This window comes from Sabethes cyaneus, chromosome 2 (assembly GCF_943734655.1).
Source record: "Sabethes cyaneus chromosome 2, idSabCyanKW18_F2, whole genome shotgun sequence".
NCBI classification, from domain to species: domain Eukaryota; kingdom Metazoa; phylum Arthropoda; class Insecta; order Diptera; family Culicidae; genus Sabethes; species Sabethes cyaneus.
Genome location: NC_071354.1, coordinates 208,412,326 through 208,431,290, shown reverse-complemented (window position 1 = coordinate 208,431,290; position 18,965 = coordinate 208,412,326). Strand labels below are relative to the sequence as shown.

At 40.3% G+C, this 18,965-nt stretch overlaps 2 protein-coding genes across 7 annotated transcripts in view; both read right to left on the bottom strand.

Annotated features, from left to right (window-relative positions):
• Nucleotides 1-1,360: 1,360 nt before the first annotated feature.
• Nucleotides 1,361-5,288, bottom strand: LOC128734054 (GPI ethanolamine phosphate transferase 3). 4 transcript variants are annotated; one of them, XR_008411962.1, is made up of 5 exons: nt 5,117-5,288; nt 4,881-5,062; nt 1,852-4,824; nt 1,513-1,793; nt 1,361-1,455 (listed from the first exon to the last, which is right to left on the bottom strand). XR_008411962.1 is itself a non-coding variant. In XM_053828038.1 (4 exons), exons 2-4 carry the CDS (start codon nt 5,049-5,051, stop codon nt 1,599-1,601), a joined length of 3,339 nt encoding a protein of 1,112 aa, XP_053684013.1. In that variant the 5' UTR covers nt 5,052-5,062; nt 5,113-5,288; the 3' UTR covers nt 1,369-1,598. The 4 variants fall into 4 exon arrangements, 3 of the variants coding, with proteins under 3 accessions (XP_053684013.1, XP_053684011.1, XP_053684012.1); XM_053828038.1 differs by having other exon boundaries at nt 1,369-1,793; nt 5,113-5,288; XM_053828036.1 differs by having other exon boundaries at nt 1,369-1,793.
• Nucleotides 5,289-10,643: 5,355 nt separating this feature from the next.
• Nucleotides 10,644-18,965, bottom strand: part of LOC128734491 (uncharacterized) — a 131,871-nt gene continuing 123,549 nt past the window's right edge. For all 3 annotated transcript variants that reach the window (XM_053828718.1, XM_053828720.1, XM_053828719.1), the window contains exons 5-9: nt 14,369-14,537; nt 14,114-14,272; nt 13,872-14,040; nt 13,621-13,787; nt 10,644-13,551 (exon numbers count right to left, since the gene is read on the bottom strand). In XM_053828718.1, coding sequence (XP_053684693.1) covers nt 13,343-13,551; nt 13,621-13,787; nt 13,872-14,040; nt 14,114-14,272; nt 14,369-14,537 — 873 coding nt within the window. In that variant the 3' untranslated portion in view covers nt 10,644-13,342. The remainder of the gene's footprint in view (nt 13,552-13,620; nt 13,788-13,871; nt 14,041-14,113; nt 14,273-14,368; nt 14,538-18,965) is intronic.

Genomic DNA, 18,965 nt, shown 5'->3' with positions numbered 1-18,965 from the left:
CGTGCAAAAGAAAGAGACTTCATAACGTTATCCAGAAGATCGTTGAGAAACCTTTCTGGAGGGGAGAGGAGCAATCTGAAGCTGAACCGTCAACCCCACAGAAGAAGGCAGACCCCAGCACCGACGGGCCGCAACGGTCGGAAGTCGATTCTTCCGGCACACCGGAAATTCACGATGTCTTCTCGACCCGTGGCTCTATATTGGCAAACGAACAACCCTTTACGATAGCTGAGAAAAACGTCAATTGCATCCCAGAAACGCAGAAAGTAGACGGCAGCACCAGCGAGCCGCAACGAACGGAACCCAATTCCAGTGGCAGTGGAACAGCGAAAGCCCGCGAGGACACCACGACCGCCCGCAGCACAATATTGGCAAACGAACCAGCCTTTAAGATCGTTAGGAAAAAGATCGTTCGCCTCCCGGAGCGGATGTCAAACCTGACGAAGTTGAACATCACGGAGTTGTTCGTGCCGGTAACGTACAAGAGCAACATGGCGCGCTCCTTCAGCAACGCAAAGAAACGCACACCCAGAGAGCAGCTGCTTCGGGATCGGAACAATGTGTCGGCACGGGAAAGCCGAGCAAAGATGAAAGTGCTGGATTCCTTGATGCAAGCGCAAATAGAACGTGTCAAGAAACGGAACAGCATGCTGAAAATGCGCTTAGCGTTTACTTTAAGTTACATAGAAGCGCTACTGGAACAGCAAAACTATCCTAAAGATATTTTAGAAGTACTCTGTGAAAAATACTTGAAACCGAACGAAAAACGGATGGAAATATTATAGATTATTTAGTTATTAATAAACTTCTGCCACTGAGGTGCTCCAATCTTAACGATTATGCTGACATGGTAGTCTGCTGGACACCTAAACTTTATAATTCAGATTTTAATTATGTTAGCATTGAGAACGCGCCCTCCACTCTCCCTCACTTCAGAAGGTTCGCACTGATAACCTCCTGATAATGGTCACAACTATTAATTATTACTTGTCTCTATGTTTAGCAACTTATTGGATATAAATAATAAAACCGCAGAGTCCGGGCACTGTAAACTACAGAATCAAAATACTACGTAACGCATCCACCGCATTTATCTGATTTCTGATGTCTGCCAGACGCAGAAGGTTAAGACTACGAAACACAAAAGATTTACATCACAAACAAAGATATACGGAAGAATAGATTCTTGCATTTGTAATTAGATCCTTTTCAAAAAAGTGTGTTCTTTCTTCAATAACACGAACTCTACGTGTGTAATATTTCAATAACACGAAAATCCTACAATTACGCCTGTTCCAACTGTAAATAAATCTGTGCAAATTTTTTCGGCATAAATAAAATAGATTAAAATAATATGTTATGCTTATGTTCAATCAGTCGAACACGTAAACATTATATCTAGAATCAAATGTTTAAAATTGTTCCTCCGGTTTCTTGCGAAAGCAAAAAAACTTCCTGTAGAAACAATTACGATTCACGATCAAATTAAAAAATACTAAATCGGGAGATTACCTTAAACACGACTAGAGCCTCACACGCACACAATACTTGAGGCAGCACAGTAGTTGGGCAGCAAATAACACTTCCTTCCGGTGTTCTTATCGATCCTTGTTGATCCGAGTGATCAACGTGTTGACAGCTCGGTGTACTCGCAGTAGCAGCAAAAAACCCAAGTTCACACCAATGAAAACAATATAGCTTCCGATGCCCTCGTAGATAAAGCGAGGGGCGAAGATTTTCCACACCATCAGATGGCGACAGTGTAGCGTGCAGGCAAACATGGCACAGAATATCTGTAATGACGTAATAAACGTAATTGAAATCACAATAAAAACTGGTCCTGGAACTTACCCGAATCCCCTGGATTAGCAACAGCTGGCAGCCCGCCTTGAATACGGTTCCAATGAATGCTTTTTCATTCTCGTACAGGTTAATTTCACCTTTCGTCACATCAAAGTCGGTTTCCTTACTGCCCGATGTAGTGTCGTTCGCATCGTCATCCGTTGTCGGCCTGTTAACAGTTACTGAGCGGTACTCAACATTACCGGCCTCGGTTTTGCGCGTAGCTTTGGGACCGCCCCGTTTCGGGGGCCCAATGGTGGTCGGCTTTGGTTGGCAAACTTTTTGTGCCAGCGAAGGCCACATCGTGTACACGCAGAAAGGAGTGAAAATAATTAGCGGGAAAAGTACGGATAGCAGGAATGACAGTGAAAATGTGTTTAGAAGCACCAGGATGGCCGATATGATGTTGTTGTTGTCGTAATACCAAGTTCTGCCAATGAATGCCGCATTCCAGTCGATTTGGGACATTGTGGGCTGATGGGAAGTTGCGTAAAAGCCGAATTGCATGAGTGTGATCCACGATATTAGCGTGGTAAATGTCGGTTGCAGGCAAGTCTGCAGATTTGTTGAATTTTCGTACTGAAGGATAGAGGTAATTATTCCATAGCAAATTGTAACGACGAGGGATATTATAAGGCCGGCTGTTCCGTTTGATCCAAGCAAAAGTGCCAGCAGAAGAGTTAGGAAGATTCCAATGGCAATAAACACGGATGAGTAGACGGTTGCCAATCCACACACAATTGGAACTTCATCCGATGGGGTTGAACTTGTAGAATTGTAGTTGTCTCTAAGCTGCCTGTAAATCTCCGGAGCTATATTCCGATCACCGTACAAAATATTCATCATTTCTCGCCTTTTAGGTAAAATGTAGACCATCAATGGAGTAATCAACACCGTCAAAATTTGGACAGCCAACAGAATATAAACGACCCACGCCAGGGCATCTATATGAATTTGCGGAATTCCTTTGGTATTGCTTTTGGATAGTATGAAATGGCCACAGCTACAGACTGCACCAACCATTGGTCCATACCTGGCGAGTAGTACATTAACGGCATTTCCGGTTAAATTACCACACGTTTTGAGGTACAACCGAGCACAAACAATGTACGATACCAGAGCGAGCGCTGGAAAGCCGTAAAACTGCGGTCCGGCCGATCGTCGCATTGCATCCGGCGTCGGCGCCGTCATAATATAATCCGTGCAATTTCCCTGTTCTTCACGGCAGCGGAAGTAGTTTTCTGACATTCGTACCAGCGAGATGCCAAACAGCGTCAGGGCAGCGAGTTTCAATAAAGCCGATTTACGCAATACGGGCCATCGGAAGCGGGTTACCTTGAAATGGCTATTCATCTGTAAGTTCCACAAAGCGAGCAAAAAGAAACCAATAAGCACATAGGATAACACTTTTTGCTCCTCGACGATAAAACTGTTGGAAAAGAAAACACAAGTCGTGAAAACGAACGAAATTCTGGTGACAAAATTTTTCGAATGCTGATGCTGGCTAAGATTCTCGGTAATATTGATCCAGTTTTTGATTACCAGGAACATCAGAACCGCAATCGACGCCATTGAGGCAAAGAAAATGATGCCGTGTTCGCTAGATGTAAGATTAAAATCTCGATAGAAGAAAAAGCCGGATGCAGCAGCCATAAAATTGAGCACCACAATGTAGTAAATAGTAGTGCCATTGAATATTTGTCCCAGTTGGTTTGGATTTGAGTTGGCAATCAACAGGAATATGGCAAAACAACATAAAAACGTTATCAGCAATCCATGTGATATGAGTAGGGGATCGAATTTGACCCATATATCACGGCAACTATCTAGAATATCCTTCAAATACAGTCGTAGATCCTTGGAGAGACTTTGGAAAGCAGCTTCCGTGTACACGGTATTCACTCGCTGCGTCAAAATGAGAAACTTGTTCTCCAAATCATCCAGTTGATCAACGGTAAAAGTGCCCTGATTGGCTTCTGCATACTGCTGGAAGTATCGCTGAATTTGACGTGCATTTTGCCACAAATGAAGAAGTGCCAGCTGATAGCGCAAGAACGTGTCGACTTGTACGTCTGGAAGTAGTTGAAAATTCACCAACCCTAGATTCGAGTATGGAACCGGTACTCCTAGCAAATTTGACACCAGCGGAACCAGATCGATTTGCTGTATTTCTTGACTAAAACCATCGTACTCTTCCGGCAACAATGGTGTCCCTTTGGAATACATAAAAAACAAAGCTTCCACTTCCTCGGTCGACTCTCCACCATGGTCACCGGTTTGGGTCATTCCATGGTCACCAATTACGATCAACGTCGTTTCCACGTCCATCTGTTCCGTAACGTTACGGATAACTTCGTTCATTTCCCGTAACTTCCTACCCATTTCTTCGTGCTTCGGTCCATAACGATGCCCGCAATGATCGACACCCAGAAAGTGTGCCACAATGACGTCCCAATCCTTTCGTCCAATTTCCGGTGGAAGCAGCTTTTCAATAGCCACATCGACCGTGTCCAAGTCGTGAATATTAAAGCTCGGATAGTCATACTTTCTCTGGAATCGTTGGGGAAACAACTCTGTCCAAGTACTGTCCCCAAGAAATACGCCGGTTTTATTCGCTCTCACCCATTGGTCAACAATGTTGTCTTCATTAATTTCTGGCGAAGCAAAATTCGAGCCAATGTCTATGAATGTCGGCAGACTACCGGTTGTCATTCCCTTTAATCGTTGTAAAGTCGTAGTAGGAGGATCCGCTATGAAGCGAAGCATACGAGTATGTTCCGGGTAACGATTCCGTAGTTCCTGCAGAATCGTTAGCTGATTTTGATATGGCTGTTTTGGCGCTTCATAGATAGTTCCAAAATCATATCGCAGCGCATCGATTAGTAGCACGATAACTTTACTTTTCTGTGGTAAGCAAATGTTAGCCGACTGGTTGACATCGCGTAATATTGAGCGAACCTTTTCGGAACCATTACACGGTACCTAAAACGAATATTGTTTAAATAGTTCAACTCATCACGCGACTTTAATCATCTTACCCGGGAACCATCCTCTAGCGGACATTGATAATCATCGTACCGTAGGCACGTACTATAATCCGTCTGCGCTATTCGGGTCAGCAGGAATCCTTTCGAGAATAAATGGATGCCAGCTCCGAGAATGACCGATAGCCACACCAGCACGAAGACGAAATTCCATGATTTGGCCATTAAAAGACAATCTAAAAGTTTATATAAATTAATCCGCGTTGAACGAACGAAAAGTTCTTACTCACGCACTGCTGCAGCGAACCACCACCGTTATCCGCCTCACTAGAGATCGCACTTATCTCGCAACACACATTAGCTAAGTGATAATTTAGATTAGGAAACCTGTGAGATTGCTTAACTTATTCTTCTGCAGTGTTTTATTTGTGCGGCAAGCACACTATCCAGTTTATCTAAATCGAAAGAGCTGATGGAAGAATGATGATCAATGATGACAGCTAAAAATGAAAACAAGCTGCAGCTGACTGGAGATGGATTCTGTTTTTCACACTCTAACCGGGAAAGCATGCTTTTGCAGTTAATTTTACCTAGAGGACGGGTGAAAAAATCGGAAAATTATATTAGAAATAAAAACCTAGAAATAAAAACACAAATTTGCTTTGTAAGATAAATAAATAATATAATTTTTTTCTGTGCTGTTCGTTAAAAAACAGTTTTTGTTTTTCAGAAGAACTGATTTATTTCGTTTTCAGACCAAAGAAATGTACCGCGCATAGTTTAAAATGCCAACATATTCAAAGAATTACTCAGAATAATCTAGTATGATATCCTATTATAGAAAATTATCCATATTTTTAGAGTTCACCATAATCATGAAAGAATATCAATAATCTGAGTAACAAAATACATATGCGTCCTTTGCAAATTTAATTGTTCAATTATGGTAAAATTTCATTCTATGATCTATGCTTAGGTAAATTATTATTCAAATAAGTTCAATCATGCCATGAAGAGGGAAGTAAAATGTTTCTTAAATCAGGTTGTTTTCCTTTTTTCCTTTTTTTCAGGTTATCCAACTGGTCGCTTAATAGCGTATAAAACTATACGCTGGGCCCTTTTGTGATGTCAACAAAATGTCAGGGAGACCTCAAACATCAGTTCTACCTGTCGAGACAGGCAATGTCGCACACTAAAACACAGGTAGAGTCCCAAGCATAGCCGACACCCCTATGTCCGCAGGTGGAGGCGTTCCGGCCCCGCGCGGACTCCATGAACTAACTCTGAGATCTCTCTGCCAAAGGCCGGAAAGCCATATTTTAAATATAATAATGATGATGATGATAAGAAAAATGATAGATCGAATTTGTAAATGTGCTTTGCCTTGAACATTTTGAACTACTTGAGTTGTAAAATGTAGTATACAGCAAAGTTTCGTTAATTGGCGGTTCGTTAATTGGGTGTTCGCTAATTGGGCTATGTGACAACTTGAATGTCAAAATTGTATGGAATTTTCGAGTTTAGAAATTTCTAACAACTGTCAGTCGGCCCAATCAGCGAATCAGCTGGAGTGTAGTCCTGGCCCAATTAACGAATTCAGGCTGTAGTGAAGAAGTGGAAGATTCGTCAGCCCCGCCTAAGACCGGTCCTCAACCTTTCCAACACAAACAACTACAAACAAACCAATAGAAAGACAAATTTTGGACCGTCCAAGTTATGAACTTATCATAGCAAATTTCATCTTATATCCCCCCAGCAAATATGCATTGCCCCAAGATAGGTCTCCAAAGTAAATTGAGCGCAACACGGCTTGGACGTTCGCGGTAGTCGACAGAAGCTTTAAATAATAGAGTCGCACCCGCTTCTCAACCCTGGAGGCCATAGAGCTAGTGCGCAGTATCTATAACGGGAATCCTTTGCCAAACCCCAAAATCCGACCGCTAGAAATATTATTATTGTGAATTAAATGAGAAATTAAGATTAAATTAAGAATTCATTTAATTTTCCCATGCCATGCTACCTTAGCCAACGATGGAAAAAGTCACTCACTCAAGTGAGCGTCGCAGATTTACGATCATAAGTTGTCGAAGGCAAAAAGGCAAAGGCAAATGTTCTATTGTTTGCAGCTGGGGACGCCAGAAGGGTTGACGGTATTCAGTACAAGGATTATCTTTAACCGGTACATCTTCTCCATTGATCTTTTGGCACATTGGGCCGAGGCCGGGCAGCCAAAGAACCACGTTCTCCAGGCGGTAACTTCCAGCATGCACTTCATACTGCATATATCCCCGTTCACTACAAGCCCCGAAAGAAAGAACAGCAGCTTGAACATTCGCTTCTCGCTGATCGTCAGTTACAGAAGATCATTCTTTGGGAACTTGCTGTGGGAGATATATTTGACGCCATCGCTTACCTCCTTGGTGGGGCGTAATGTCTGAAGTTTTTGGAGCGTCTTAGTGGAATATGATACTTGAAACTCTACTATCTATATTTATTCGCGACAGATACGTATTTCGCCTACGACTTGCAGGCTTCACCAGTGTTTGTTTTCGAACTAAATGTACTCAGTGCTTTGACAGTCGTTGCCGTCTAACATCAAGTAGATCTCGTCATCCTTCGCCGTAAAGATGTTTTACCACATTTTTTTTCACCAGCACCTACAGCCTTCAGCCAGCCTTGACTGATGTATCCACTTAACAATGTCCATTTTGGCGAGGTACTTTTTCACTGTTTAGTGAAATGACCTCCCCAAGGCGCGGAAGGCTGAGGGCACCTTGATCTTGGTGTCCCTTTATAGCTTCTAGTGCACTTAACCATTCTCTAGATTCTAGAAGGAAGAGAATGTTGTATGTGTCGAATCGACTATATCCAGCGGACACGAAGTGCCTCACGATGTCCAACTTCTTCGCTCCGGGCTGCATCTGACAGTACGAACAAAGCATCGAGTGTAGTTGTTGTAATTCAGATTTAGCGATTAGCGATTAGCGAAATTTTTGCTAATCTGAGTTTATCGATTAGCGTTTAGCGATTAGCGAGCTAACTTTTTCGGTTAGCGGTGCCCACCACTGGATAGGGATGAGCCCAAGAAACATTCATCTATTAATTATCAGAGATCGCCGTACTGGGTTTATTCTTAAACGGAATAAAGCACTTTCTATACAACGCAACAATCACATTTGGTAAATTTTTAACCCGAGTCCCACTTGAAATCACAAAAGTATTTTGATATATACCCACATTAAGAATTAAACGTGGCCGCTGTTTATTTACTGATTAGTTAAAAAGTCCTACACCACGGCATGGTTCAGTTTTATCGTAGGGGTTTATTAAAAGGTTATTTTACATTTTAATTATCCGTCATGTACACTTGCGATCGTTATTTAATAAAATAACAGCGGGAAATTCTTCTTATTCCCGCCGGGAATAATGGTAAATTTATGTAGAAGAAAAGCGATCCTTTTGCGTTGTACAGATTTTTTCGCTTTTCAACATTTGAAAGTTTAACAGAAGGGACATGTTATTTAGGTAAAATCATAGTGTCAAATGTTAATATTAAGGTATGATATCTGGTTTTAAAAAAACGGGTTTTATTCATAAAAAAATATAAATTAGGTCCACTAAATTCGTATTCCTACAGGATTCGAATGAACAGTTTTGATTTCGCAGATATGGCTTAATTTCAAGGATTGGTATTTAGTATGGTATCCCTTGCTCATTGCAACTGCCTTTAGTTCCCAGGTAGCCAATAAGCATTTCCAATGCAATTTAAATGCAGGCCAATAAGCATTTAAGTTGTCTTAAATGCTACCTAAATGCTATTTTGGCAAAATATGCGGCTACTTTACTGCTAGCCCTCTTATAGTGCTGACAATGCTTATTTGCAGCTAGTTACCGACAAGAAGAATTTAAATAGAATTCTGGATGCCAATTTACAACAGCTATGCAAGCAATCAAAATACTGATAAACAGTAACCTGCAGTATAAAACGCCAGGGATGCTAAAAACGATTGATTTACTGCTTATACTAATGCTTATTGGTTACCTGGGTCGTTTTGGAATATTGTGTATGAGTTTTTTTTCGTATATTTGGTGAGAGTTGTCCCATTCGTCCGTCAACCACTTTCTAAAATCATTTTTGTTAGTAATCTGATGGTTTCTATCCTTTTTGTCGAGATATTCCCAAAAGTTTCCTATGGGATTGATGTCTGGAGATTGTGGTGGAGTATCAATAACTTTTGAGCAGTTGTAAAGTAGCCATGCGCGTACCTTAAATGCTTTGGGTCATTGCCTTGATAAAACTTAAACCTTTCACTAAATCCCATTTTGTTGGCACTTGGCTTCAAATTTTGCTTAAAAATGTCCAAATAGACATTTTGGTCCATTATGCCATCGATGAAGACTAAACTGCCAACACTTTTAGCATAAATCCAACTCCTTACCATCACTCCACCCCCGCCATGTTTAACCGTTGCTTTCTGATTTTTTACATTCAGTTCTTCGTTTGGCTTTCGGTCAACACTTTTCGGATGTCATTGATGTACGATCTTTTCGGGGACCAAATATCGACTTTGACCACTACACTATCTCGTAATGTGTAAGATTCGCACAAGGCTGTCGAACACGGCGAAGGCTCACACTGAGAGAACGCTGCGTTTCAACATCCGGCGGTTGACGGCAGATGACGTGGCAGTGAAGCACGCCAGGATGCTTGATCAACGAATCGCAGAACAGCGGGTAGAAGGAGAAGATATAAATGGGCTGTGGAGGAACATCCATGGTGCCATCGAAACAGCTGCGAGAGAGGCGCTAGGCACGATGCGTGGAAGACAGCGTAACGGCTGGTTTGGATACCGAGTGCCAGACAGAGGCAGATGAACAGAACCAGGCCAGGAGTCGCATGTCCACTGCGACAACGTGTCAAAACAGCGAGAGGTGCAGAGAGACTAGAACTGCGGAAAAAAGAACCCATCGTCTAAAAAGTCTGTTGATGTAAATAAGAAATATAAACTGCGCTTTCTACGTTTTACGTAGCCAACTGTAGTCCCGTAGACTGCAGAATAGAACACGTCATAGATGTTGAAGGAAGAAGGTTTTCGAGAACTTGACGGCAAAATGTAAAAGAGGGGCGTTAATTTATAATTAGGTATATAAATTATGGTCTAAAGCTTTAAAATGATTACAAAATAGTAAATCCCCTTGGAATATTACGTATTCCTCCGTCAAATAATGTAATTTTTTGAAAATAATCACCCACTCGAGTTATTAGTGAAATATCGAAGCTTTCAGTTGTTTGCAAATAAATAGCTAAAATTAATAAAATAATGCCACCGCTCGGTAACTTAACAATTTCGATTATATTTGCATCTATCAGGGCATGAGCAACGCAGTTCTCTGCCTGTCAACAGAACTAACGAACAAAACACTTAAGTTTAACACTTAGTCACAGATAAACAGACATAACACTCGTTTTCCATTCTTCGTACCAATTAAACCGTCATTTCAAATTTGGGCTTAGTTGGGAATGTCTCCGTTTTGGTCAAAGCGGCGCTTTTTGTCGAAAGAAGGGGGAATTCCCCATAAAAAATACTTGCTACTTCGAGGAATACTCCTGTTGCTATTTGATATTTGGGAATGTCTATCATAGAGGGTGCTAGTGTTCAGGCTAAATGTGAGGTACGATAATTTTTGTTGATTTTTCTTCCAAGAGTTATGTCTGTTTGTCTGTGACTTAGTACTTAACAAATATTGCTGTCCAAAGCATTCGGATATGGTTCGAAAAGTTTTCATAAGTAAGCATTATTTATAAAACTTTTCCATATATTTTTTTTATTATCTCGTTCATTTTATTCGTGTATCATCATCATCTTATCTTCATCGTCATCCATTGATTTTGTTTTGTTATATAGTTTAGTATTCTTACCTATAGCTCTAATTGTCAACATTTACAATTGAAAATATCATGAAACATACGATTCAAGCGCGGTGGCTCACCTTTCCGTGTTCTTCCTCGTAAATAGTGTGACATTCTTCTTTTTCTTCTTCTAGACGGATAAAGGTTATGCGGCGGTGCTTGAAAATGTGTTATCTATTCAGTTTGTTTTTTTTTCCCGTTAGACGAACAACAACAGCCGAAACAGCCGGTAGTTTCAAGTTGAGAAAATATTATTTCGAATTATACAATTTGATTTTTTTTATTTTGCTTGAGTCAGTGTGCGATAATTCCGACAAAATTTATCTTATATTAACATTTGTATTTTTCAAGTGTTGTATAAGGTGTGGCGTCACATTTGAATGAAAGAATAGTTTCGAGTGTATTATGTTTTATCATTTACGGGGTTTAGAAAACGGTTTTGGGGCACGTTATTTGAAATATTAAGATCCTAATCATTCTACTAACACATAGAATTAGAACAGCAATTTTGCTGGTTTTTCTTGCAATCGTTCAACGAAATTAATATACAAAAAGGGATGTTTTGAGTCCCCTTTTCGTGAAGCATTTTATAAAAAAAATACAATAGCTTCACGTTAAGCTGAGTCCCAAATGTCCTTTCAGAATCGCTGTTTGCGTGGGTTACTAATAGAATGGAAGAGATATAAAACTTGATCTAGAGGCAATGCGAAATGTACAGTTAAATGTAATGGTGCACGGCGTAACGAGATGAATAAAATTAAACCAACATGTGCGAAAGATAACTATTATACCCAGCAAACGATTATTTTGAAACAATTTGATTCAGTCTGTTTTGCCAGTATGTGATAAATATGATATACATACTAAAAATTCGAAGCTTGAGGCAACGATGCTAGCGATTGAGGCGTGCGAAGAAATAAAGCAGGACACAACCCATCCCGGAATTATTCCCCGATCGTCAAAGAGCGATCCATTTTAACGTCACTACTGTACTGCAAAAAATAATTTATTTACGCTTGATAGTACTTCCTTCCATAATATATCGAACAAATTCCGTTATTGTTGTCCATTATAATGCGAAATTTCGCTGATTACGAGTGTTGTCTTTGTTGCTTAAACTTAATATTGTGTTCAAGTTTTATCTGTTGGCTTAGTGATCAGTATTATTTACAAGTGTAAGAGTTGGTATGTTCAGAAGATTTAAGCGAACTGGATTTGCGAGTCGAAAGGGGCTGATGAGCTCAGATTCAAGCAAGAGACTCCGTGTGATTCACCGTGAATATCGGTTGGTATCATTAAAAAAAATTTTGTGGACAGTATTTTTTTGCCAAAATTTTTCTATCACCAATCCTTCTAATTTACAATTAAAAAAAATAAAAACAAAACAATTTAGACTAATCCATTGAATAACGTAGCTGTCAGGTGTCAAACTCCATCACAATATTCATGGTGAATGGCATCTTTCGAAATCCAAATGCGATATGTAATGCATATACCAAATTGCTGATAGTGAACGCGAGTGTCTACTGAGTGTTTACACTCAGAGCAAAAGATAACAGATAATCTGTTGAAAAGACATCGCTAAACTCTCCTGCTATCTATTCGAATAATGATGTTCAGTGATAATGAAAATTTCCGTAATGAAATCCCACTTACGTAGGCGTAGGTGTGCGTGTTAATCTAACGTCCATTGGTCGGGTCGGTCGGTCAAGAAAGTTGCAGTTTACTAAGAACGAGTATGCGATTTTTTTGCGATCTACTGAAAAGTCTTACATTAAAAAGGTAATACCACGTGTTGTCGAGTGAAACACTTGCTGCGTTCAGTGTGGCGTTCACATCCCGAGACAAAAGGAAAAATGCAATACTAGAACCTAACACACAGGACACAGCAGCAAATCGATGAACTGTGTTTACTACAAATAATCAAAAAACACATAATCGCTTTTTTCAACCTCGTAACTATCAGAACAGTGTTTGCTGAGCTGTCGATGCGAGCGAGTTCATCGATTCTCGATTAGGTATGACGGTCTTAAACTTATGATTGCTCTATTACGATTCTGTTTGTGTCGATTTTTCTTTTTAAAAGGAATGAATAATATTTCAAACGAGTGATGTTCGGGCGACATTTCTATGCAAAGGCGGCGTCACGGTGCATTGCAAAGAAATTCAGACTAGGGAAAACGCTACAGATTTCGGTTTGAGGTGGCATAAATGTTAGCTAAATAGTCTAGCGAAAAAAAATATGATAGAATATCGTATTCCTAATGTTCGTCTTGTTTGTTTTGTGTATTTCTAAATGAATGCAAGCACGATTTGGATGCGAGCTAGACAATCCTTTACACTTTCATGCGTAATTATATGACGATTGGCAACGGGGCGCAAAGTTATGTAGTCAATTGAAGTAGCAGAATCTCTAAATAAATAGCAGTACCTGGCGGTGAAGACGTGCTTGCCGGCGGTGGTGGCGAGTTTTTCCATCAGCTTTGGAAACGTTTGTTGTTGTTGTTGTTGCAGTAGTTGTAGTAGTAGCCATCGCCGTAGCAGAATTTGTAGCAGTGATAGCGGTGCTAAGAGCAGAACCGAGTGTGCAAATATTTGCTATTTATCAGAAGGGTGCCGCCTCCTTGTATTCACTTGGGTCCATTGTAAAGAAGTCTTCTAGCTTCCACTGTAGCGTCTCGAACGTAGGTCGTCGCATTGGGTCCTTGTTCCAGCACTCGAGCATGATTTCGTAAAGAGTGGCATTGCAGTTCGGGGGCTGTGGCATTCGGTACCCGTGTTCCACTTGGGTCAGCACTTCAGCGTTTGTCATACCTTAAAACGGATAGGCGAAAAGTTCAGTTTCAACAAACGTTTCAAATCAAATAATAAAACTAAACTTACCGGGATATGGTATTCTTCCGTAGGTGACCAGCTCGGTCAACAGGATGCCGAAACTCCACACGTCCGATTTAATTGAAAATTTGCTATAATTAGCAGCCTCCGGCGCTGTCCACTTAATAGGGAATCGTGCACCTACCCGAGCTTCATACTCATCCTCCTTAATTAATCTGTAATTATTTATCAGGAAACAATGACGAGCGGTTATTATTACTACTGTACGTCACAATCAGTGTCTGTTTCGAAGCACATACCTCGCTAGACCGAAATCGGCAATCTTAACGATGTTGTTATCGCCGACAAGCACATTTCGAGCGGCTAAATCACGATGGATATAGTTTTGCGACTCCAGATATGCCATACCGGCCGCAATTTGGGCGGCCATATCGATCAGCTGCGGAAGTTTTAGGTTTCTGCCTTTGCCTGAAACGACGAAAGATTGGATATTACTGAGCTGTGCTAACTGCAACTTTTAGCGATTAATTAAGGGACTCACCCTGCAAGAATTCCAGCAACGAGCCATGCTTCATCAGTTCGGTGATAATGTAGATCGGTTCCTCCAGAGTACAGACGGCGTACAGCTGGATCAGCTTGTTGTGGCGTAGTTTCTTCATGATTTGAGCTTCGGCGAGGAAATCTTTCGGGTCCATGGTACCTGGAATGGGGCAAATAAATAGATGGGGAATTTAGTACAGGAAACAGCTCGGGGATATGCTGTCTTGACAGGTTTTGAATACCGTCAAAAACTCACCTGATTTGAGCGTTTTGATGGCAACCGGCGTCGTGTTGTTCCACAGTCCCTCCCACACGTCGCCGAACTGGCCGGAACCGAGCTTACGGACGAACTTGAGCGACGTTCGGTCGATTTCCCACTGGTCTCTGGTGCGATGTGACAGCCCATCGGTGACCGGTTTCTCGATCTGCATTTAAATATGTAGAAGATAAAAAGACATGTTATTCGACTGTTTCTCTTTCGTTAAGCGTTTTGCAACGTGTTGTGGTAGGATATACATTAGCGAACAAAGCCAAAATAATGGTTGCGGTAAGTTGAGAACTGTGACTGGAATTGATTCTACATGTTGAACCTTCGTTAGCTTAGCACAAGCAGGCACAGATGTGAGGACAGGTGAACGAGCTGAGGCAAAAAAAAACAAAAAATCTAAACAAAGGTCCCGCGGGGACGGGAGAGCTCAACCAAACGGGTTTTGTGTTGCAAACCAGAAACTAAATGTATGTACAGAAAAGCATGAATGCCATTTCGACTGGCACTACGTCAGAGCCAATTTCAGATGAGTCACGTGATTTCAACCGCATAAATTTATAACGGGGCTTGTATCCGACGGTGCTGGTGTTGGTTATCGTTGCGGACAGGGAACATCCCTGTCGAGCAGAAGCGCCAGTCGATGGACCAGTCTGCGATGGAGACGCACGTTATTAACATTCCTGATAGCACCCAGAATAAGCTATAAAACGGGTCTATTAGTGATAGTTCGTGTTGCGGTGACCAGTAGCTAGTACGAATTTATAAATTTATTAACAATCCGGTCATATAGCTGCAACGCGAAGAGGGCCGGCATCAGCCAAGCGAACGTAAAAGTTCTGCCGCGTTTGGAGACAGGCCCAGTTCCAGCAGCAGCAGCAGCAGTAGTAGCAGCAGCAGGCTAGAAGGAAGGGTGATGGTGCCGGAGCTCTCAGATACAGCCAAGTGATAAAAATGTATATAAACGAGTGTGTTGTTTCGCGCTGAAATTATTCAAATTGCATGTACCTGCGGTAACAACAACAACGGGAGACGAGGGGTTACGGGAGGGTACCCGGGCAGACTCTCGGGCTGCAAAACCAGGAAGAAAGTCGTATAAATGTAAATCGTGCAATCGTATGCCACATGCACTCATAGGGTTTTCGCGCTCCCCACCCGGAGCGAACGGGTGTAGTAACAGTGGAATAGTTCTTACTAACGAATGGTTATGTTTTTCCAGCAGCAGCAACAGCAACAGCAACAGCAGCAGAGCAGATTACCAATAAGAAGCGGTGGTAACAACAAAACAAAAAAAAATCGATTAGCACCGAGAGCGATTTCCGGTTAGTTCTTTTGCCTGATGGTCGACGTTCTTTCAAGCATAGTAACGGTAACAGTTGTGGATGGTGATTGTTGTTTTCAGTGTGGAAGTTTTTACATAGCAAAAAAGTAGTATTTAGATAGGTTTCAATCGATTCTGAAGCATAGAATTCATAAGTCAGAGCAAACGTAATTTCAAAAAGGATAGCAAAGTAAATTTAATAAGTAGCATCAGGATTGCTGACCAAACCCCAATCATTAATAATTTAAATTGAATATTTATTTCTTGATTGACCACAAGGAGTTGTACCATTGTACCACAAGGAGTTATTTTATGTCACTTTCTATTCACAATAATAAATTTGGACAATGAGTTATATCTCAAAGTAGCTCACGGTCACTACAACGAATGGCGTGTCCAGGCTGAGGCCCACTGGGGCATGTGCCTTGCCTTCTCTTTTTAGAATTTACTATAACACTCAAAAATTTATGACCTAGATGTCCGCAGTTTTTAATTTAAGCTGCAATAAATAAATGAATTACGTAAAAATAGTTCCAGTCTCAAGTCCAGTTGTAAAGATTAATTTTAAATTTAGTTTCAACATGACACCGCCACTTGCTTCTGATAATAAAAAACAGAAGTTGGCGCTAGTGTTTCATCATACGCCATGCGTGAGAGTATGCTTGAAACCATCAATGTTTCCCTGTTGAATACAACAGGTGTCGTTACTTGGTAACGCATATTGTACATATTGAAAACACACCAAATTTGCGCGACAATAAATTTACTCAGCGTGAAAACAGCAATCTTTCGTGCATTTCAGTTTTTTTGAGTTTATCGCTAAAGGCAATATAACGTCTGTCACCTGAATCAATAAATAGTTGGAAAATATCGTATTTATTTATTTATTGAGTCCATGTCACGAAATTTAATTTCTTCGAATTGAAATGTCGCAACTAGTGGCGCAAAAATATTTAGCTCTCGGCTCTCGTGCGGTTTCAAAATCACCTTCTCATGCTCACGGAAGAATGAAAGGTATAGGAAAAGTTGAGTTTTTATCAAAGTTATGAAAATTAAGTATAACAGAGTGACTGTACTACAAATAAAATGTGACCAGTGGTTGACATAGATAAGTGAGAAATTTTGATTTTACTACCACTATTAATAGTACCATCTCTTGAAAAGCAACGGTTCGACTGATGTCCTATTCTAATATCATGCCCGTTGCCAAGTCTAATTTGAACTTTGATTTTAAGTCAAACTTTAAGTATAATTTCAAGTCTGATTTCATGTTAAATTTTGAATGCTTTTAAAAGCTTAACTTCAAGTTAGATTTCAAATCCAGCTTCAAGTCCAATTTCAAGCCATTTAAAGTTCATTTTAATTTTTTAGTCTAAACTTAAAAGAAAAGTAGAAACATAGTGTTCTGTCGCATGGAATTTTTCAATATATTCTTTTTTATGAATTAATTTCTAATTTTTTAGTGATAAAGTTACCATAATAACATTTTTGTTGTTCCTGAGTTACGGCCGTTACTTCGCGTTACTGGTTAAAAAAGTTAACACAAAAAAATGTACCCAACGAACTGTGATCTTATAACCTAGAAGAAATATCTGAGCATTTAGAGCACATAAACGAACTTCTCCAGGGGAGGAAAAAAGATTTCAATCACTGGGTATTTACGTCTGCCAAGCTCGCTGTAACCCAGTGGCATCAGGGAAACAGCCTTTAGTTAATGTCATTACCTACTCATAATCGCGAGCCTTACTGCATGAAGGTACGTCTAGACTGGGCAATTTTTAGCAACATGTGGAATGTAACATATGTGAAATGCGACATGTAGCTAGTTGTTGCCAAAGTCACTTTTGTCGCCACCTAAATGTTTGTTGGGCAACAGTTAGAAGCAAGTTGCATGGCACATGTTGCCAATCGAAACATACCTTAAAGATATTTAAATCAAACCACGAGATAACATCCTAGTTGCTTTGGCAAAAACATGCAGTTGGAAACAATGAACCAAAATCAAGAACAAATCTACTACCACAGACTAACAGACGTAACACTGAAGCCTCATTCCATCGTCAATAAAAACGATCATTTCAAAAGTTCACTTGAGCACTTTTTGAGATATTTTTTGGAGTGGCCCCCTATACCCACTACCTTCCGGAAGACGTAATTCTTCGTCAAATACGGGAAAGAGCATGGAGTAGGAATTGACGATAGATGAACAAACGGGACAGAAAAAAGAAAAACTCAAGAAAAAACTAGCATGAAAAAAATCGTAACACAATGGGAAGAAAAACGGGACGTTGAAAATTTTAAAGAAAACGGGAGATAAATTGGAAATAAGGAGATACAGCAGGAGAAAAGGAGACTGGACAGAAAAGACGAACGGAAAAGAAAAGAAAAAAAATGAGAGAAAAGAAGGAAAAACGACGAGACAGAAAATCAGAACTAACTAATTAGTAAAATAGAACGCAAAAAGGAAAAAAACGAGATAGAAAAAGAGGAATTAAAAAGAAGACAATATACAAGCAGGAAAATTTAAAAACGGAAAAATAAAAAATGGATGATAAGAGGAAGAAAGGAAAGGAGGAGGAGGAGGAAAACAAAAAAATAGAAAAGGAGTTAAGGGGATAGAACACAACAAACAAGACTGGAAAAGAGCAAAAATGTTTCTAAAAATGGAAAAAAAAGACGAAAAATGCAACAGATAAAAGAACAACAAGAGGAAAGTTTGGACTGAAAAAGGTGCAAAACGGGACAGAAAAAGAAGAGGATACCGCTGGCAGAAAAAAAGGAAATAAGAGAAAAAGAAACTAAAATGAGACAAGAAAAGGAGTCAATCCCGGCGTAGTGGTTAGCATTCACGCCACTCACGCCGAGGACCCGGATTCGAATCCCAACCCCGCAGAAGTCACGGATGACCCTAGCTGTTAAAGTGACTACAATCAAACAAAAAAAAGACAAGAAAGGGAATATGGAACAGAAAACAAAAGAAAAAAAGAAAGAGAAAAGAAAGCCGATAGAGGACATAAGGAAAACATTAAAAACGAGATATGAAAGGAGTAAAATGGGAGAGTATCGGTACAGAAATAGGATGGGAAAATGGGACAGAAAAAGTAGGAAAGAAAAACACGAAAAACGGACTAAGGAAAAAGATGAAAATGGAGGGAAAAAGATGAAAAATAAGAGATAAAAACGGAAAACCAGAGAGCAAAAAGAGAAAAAGCGAGCCAAAAACATAATAAACGTAACAGAAAAGAAAAACCGAAGAATCCAAAAGAG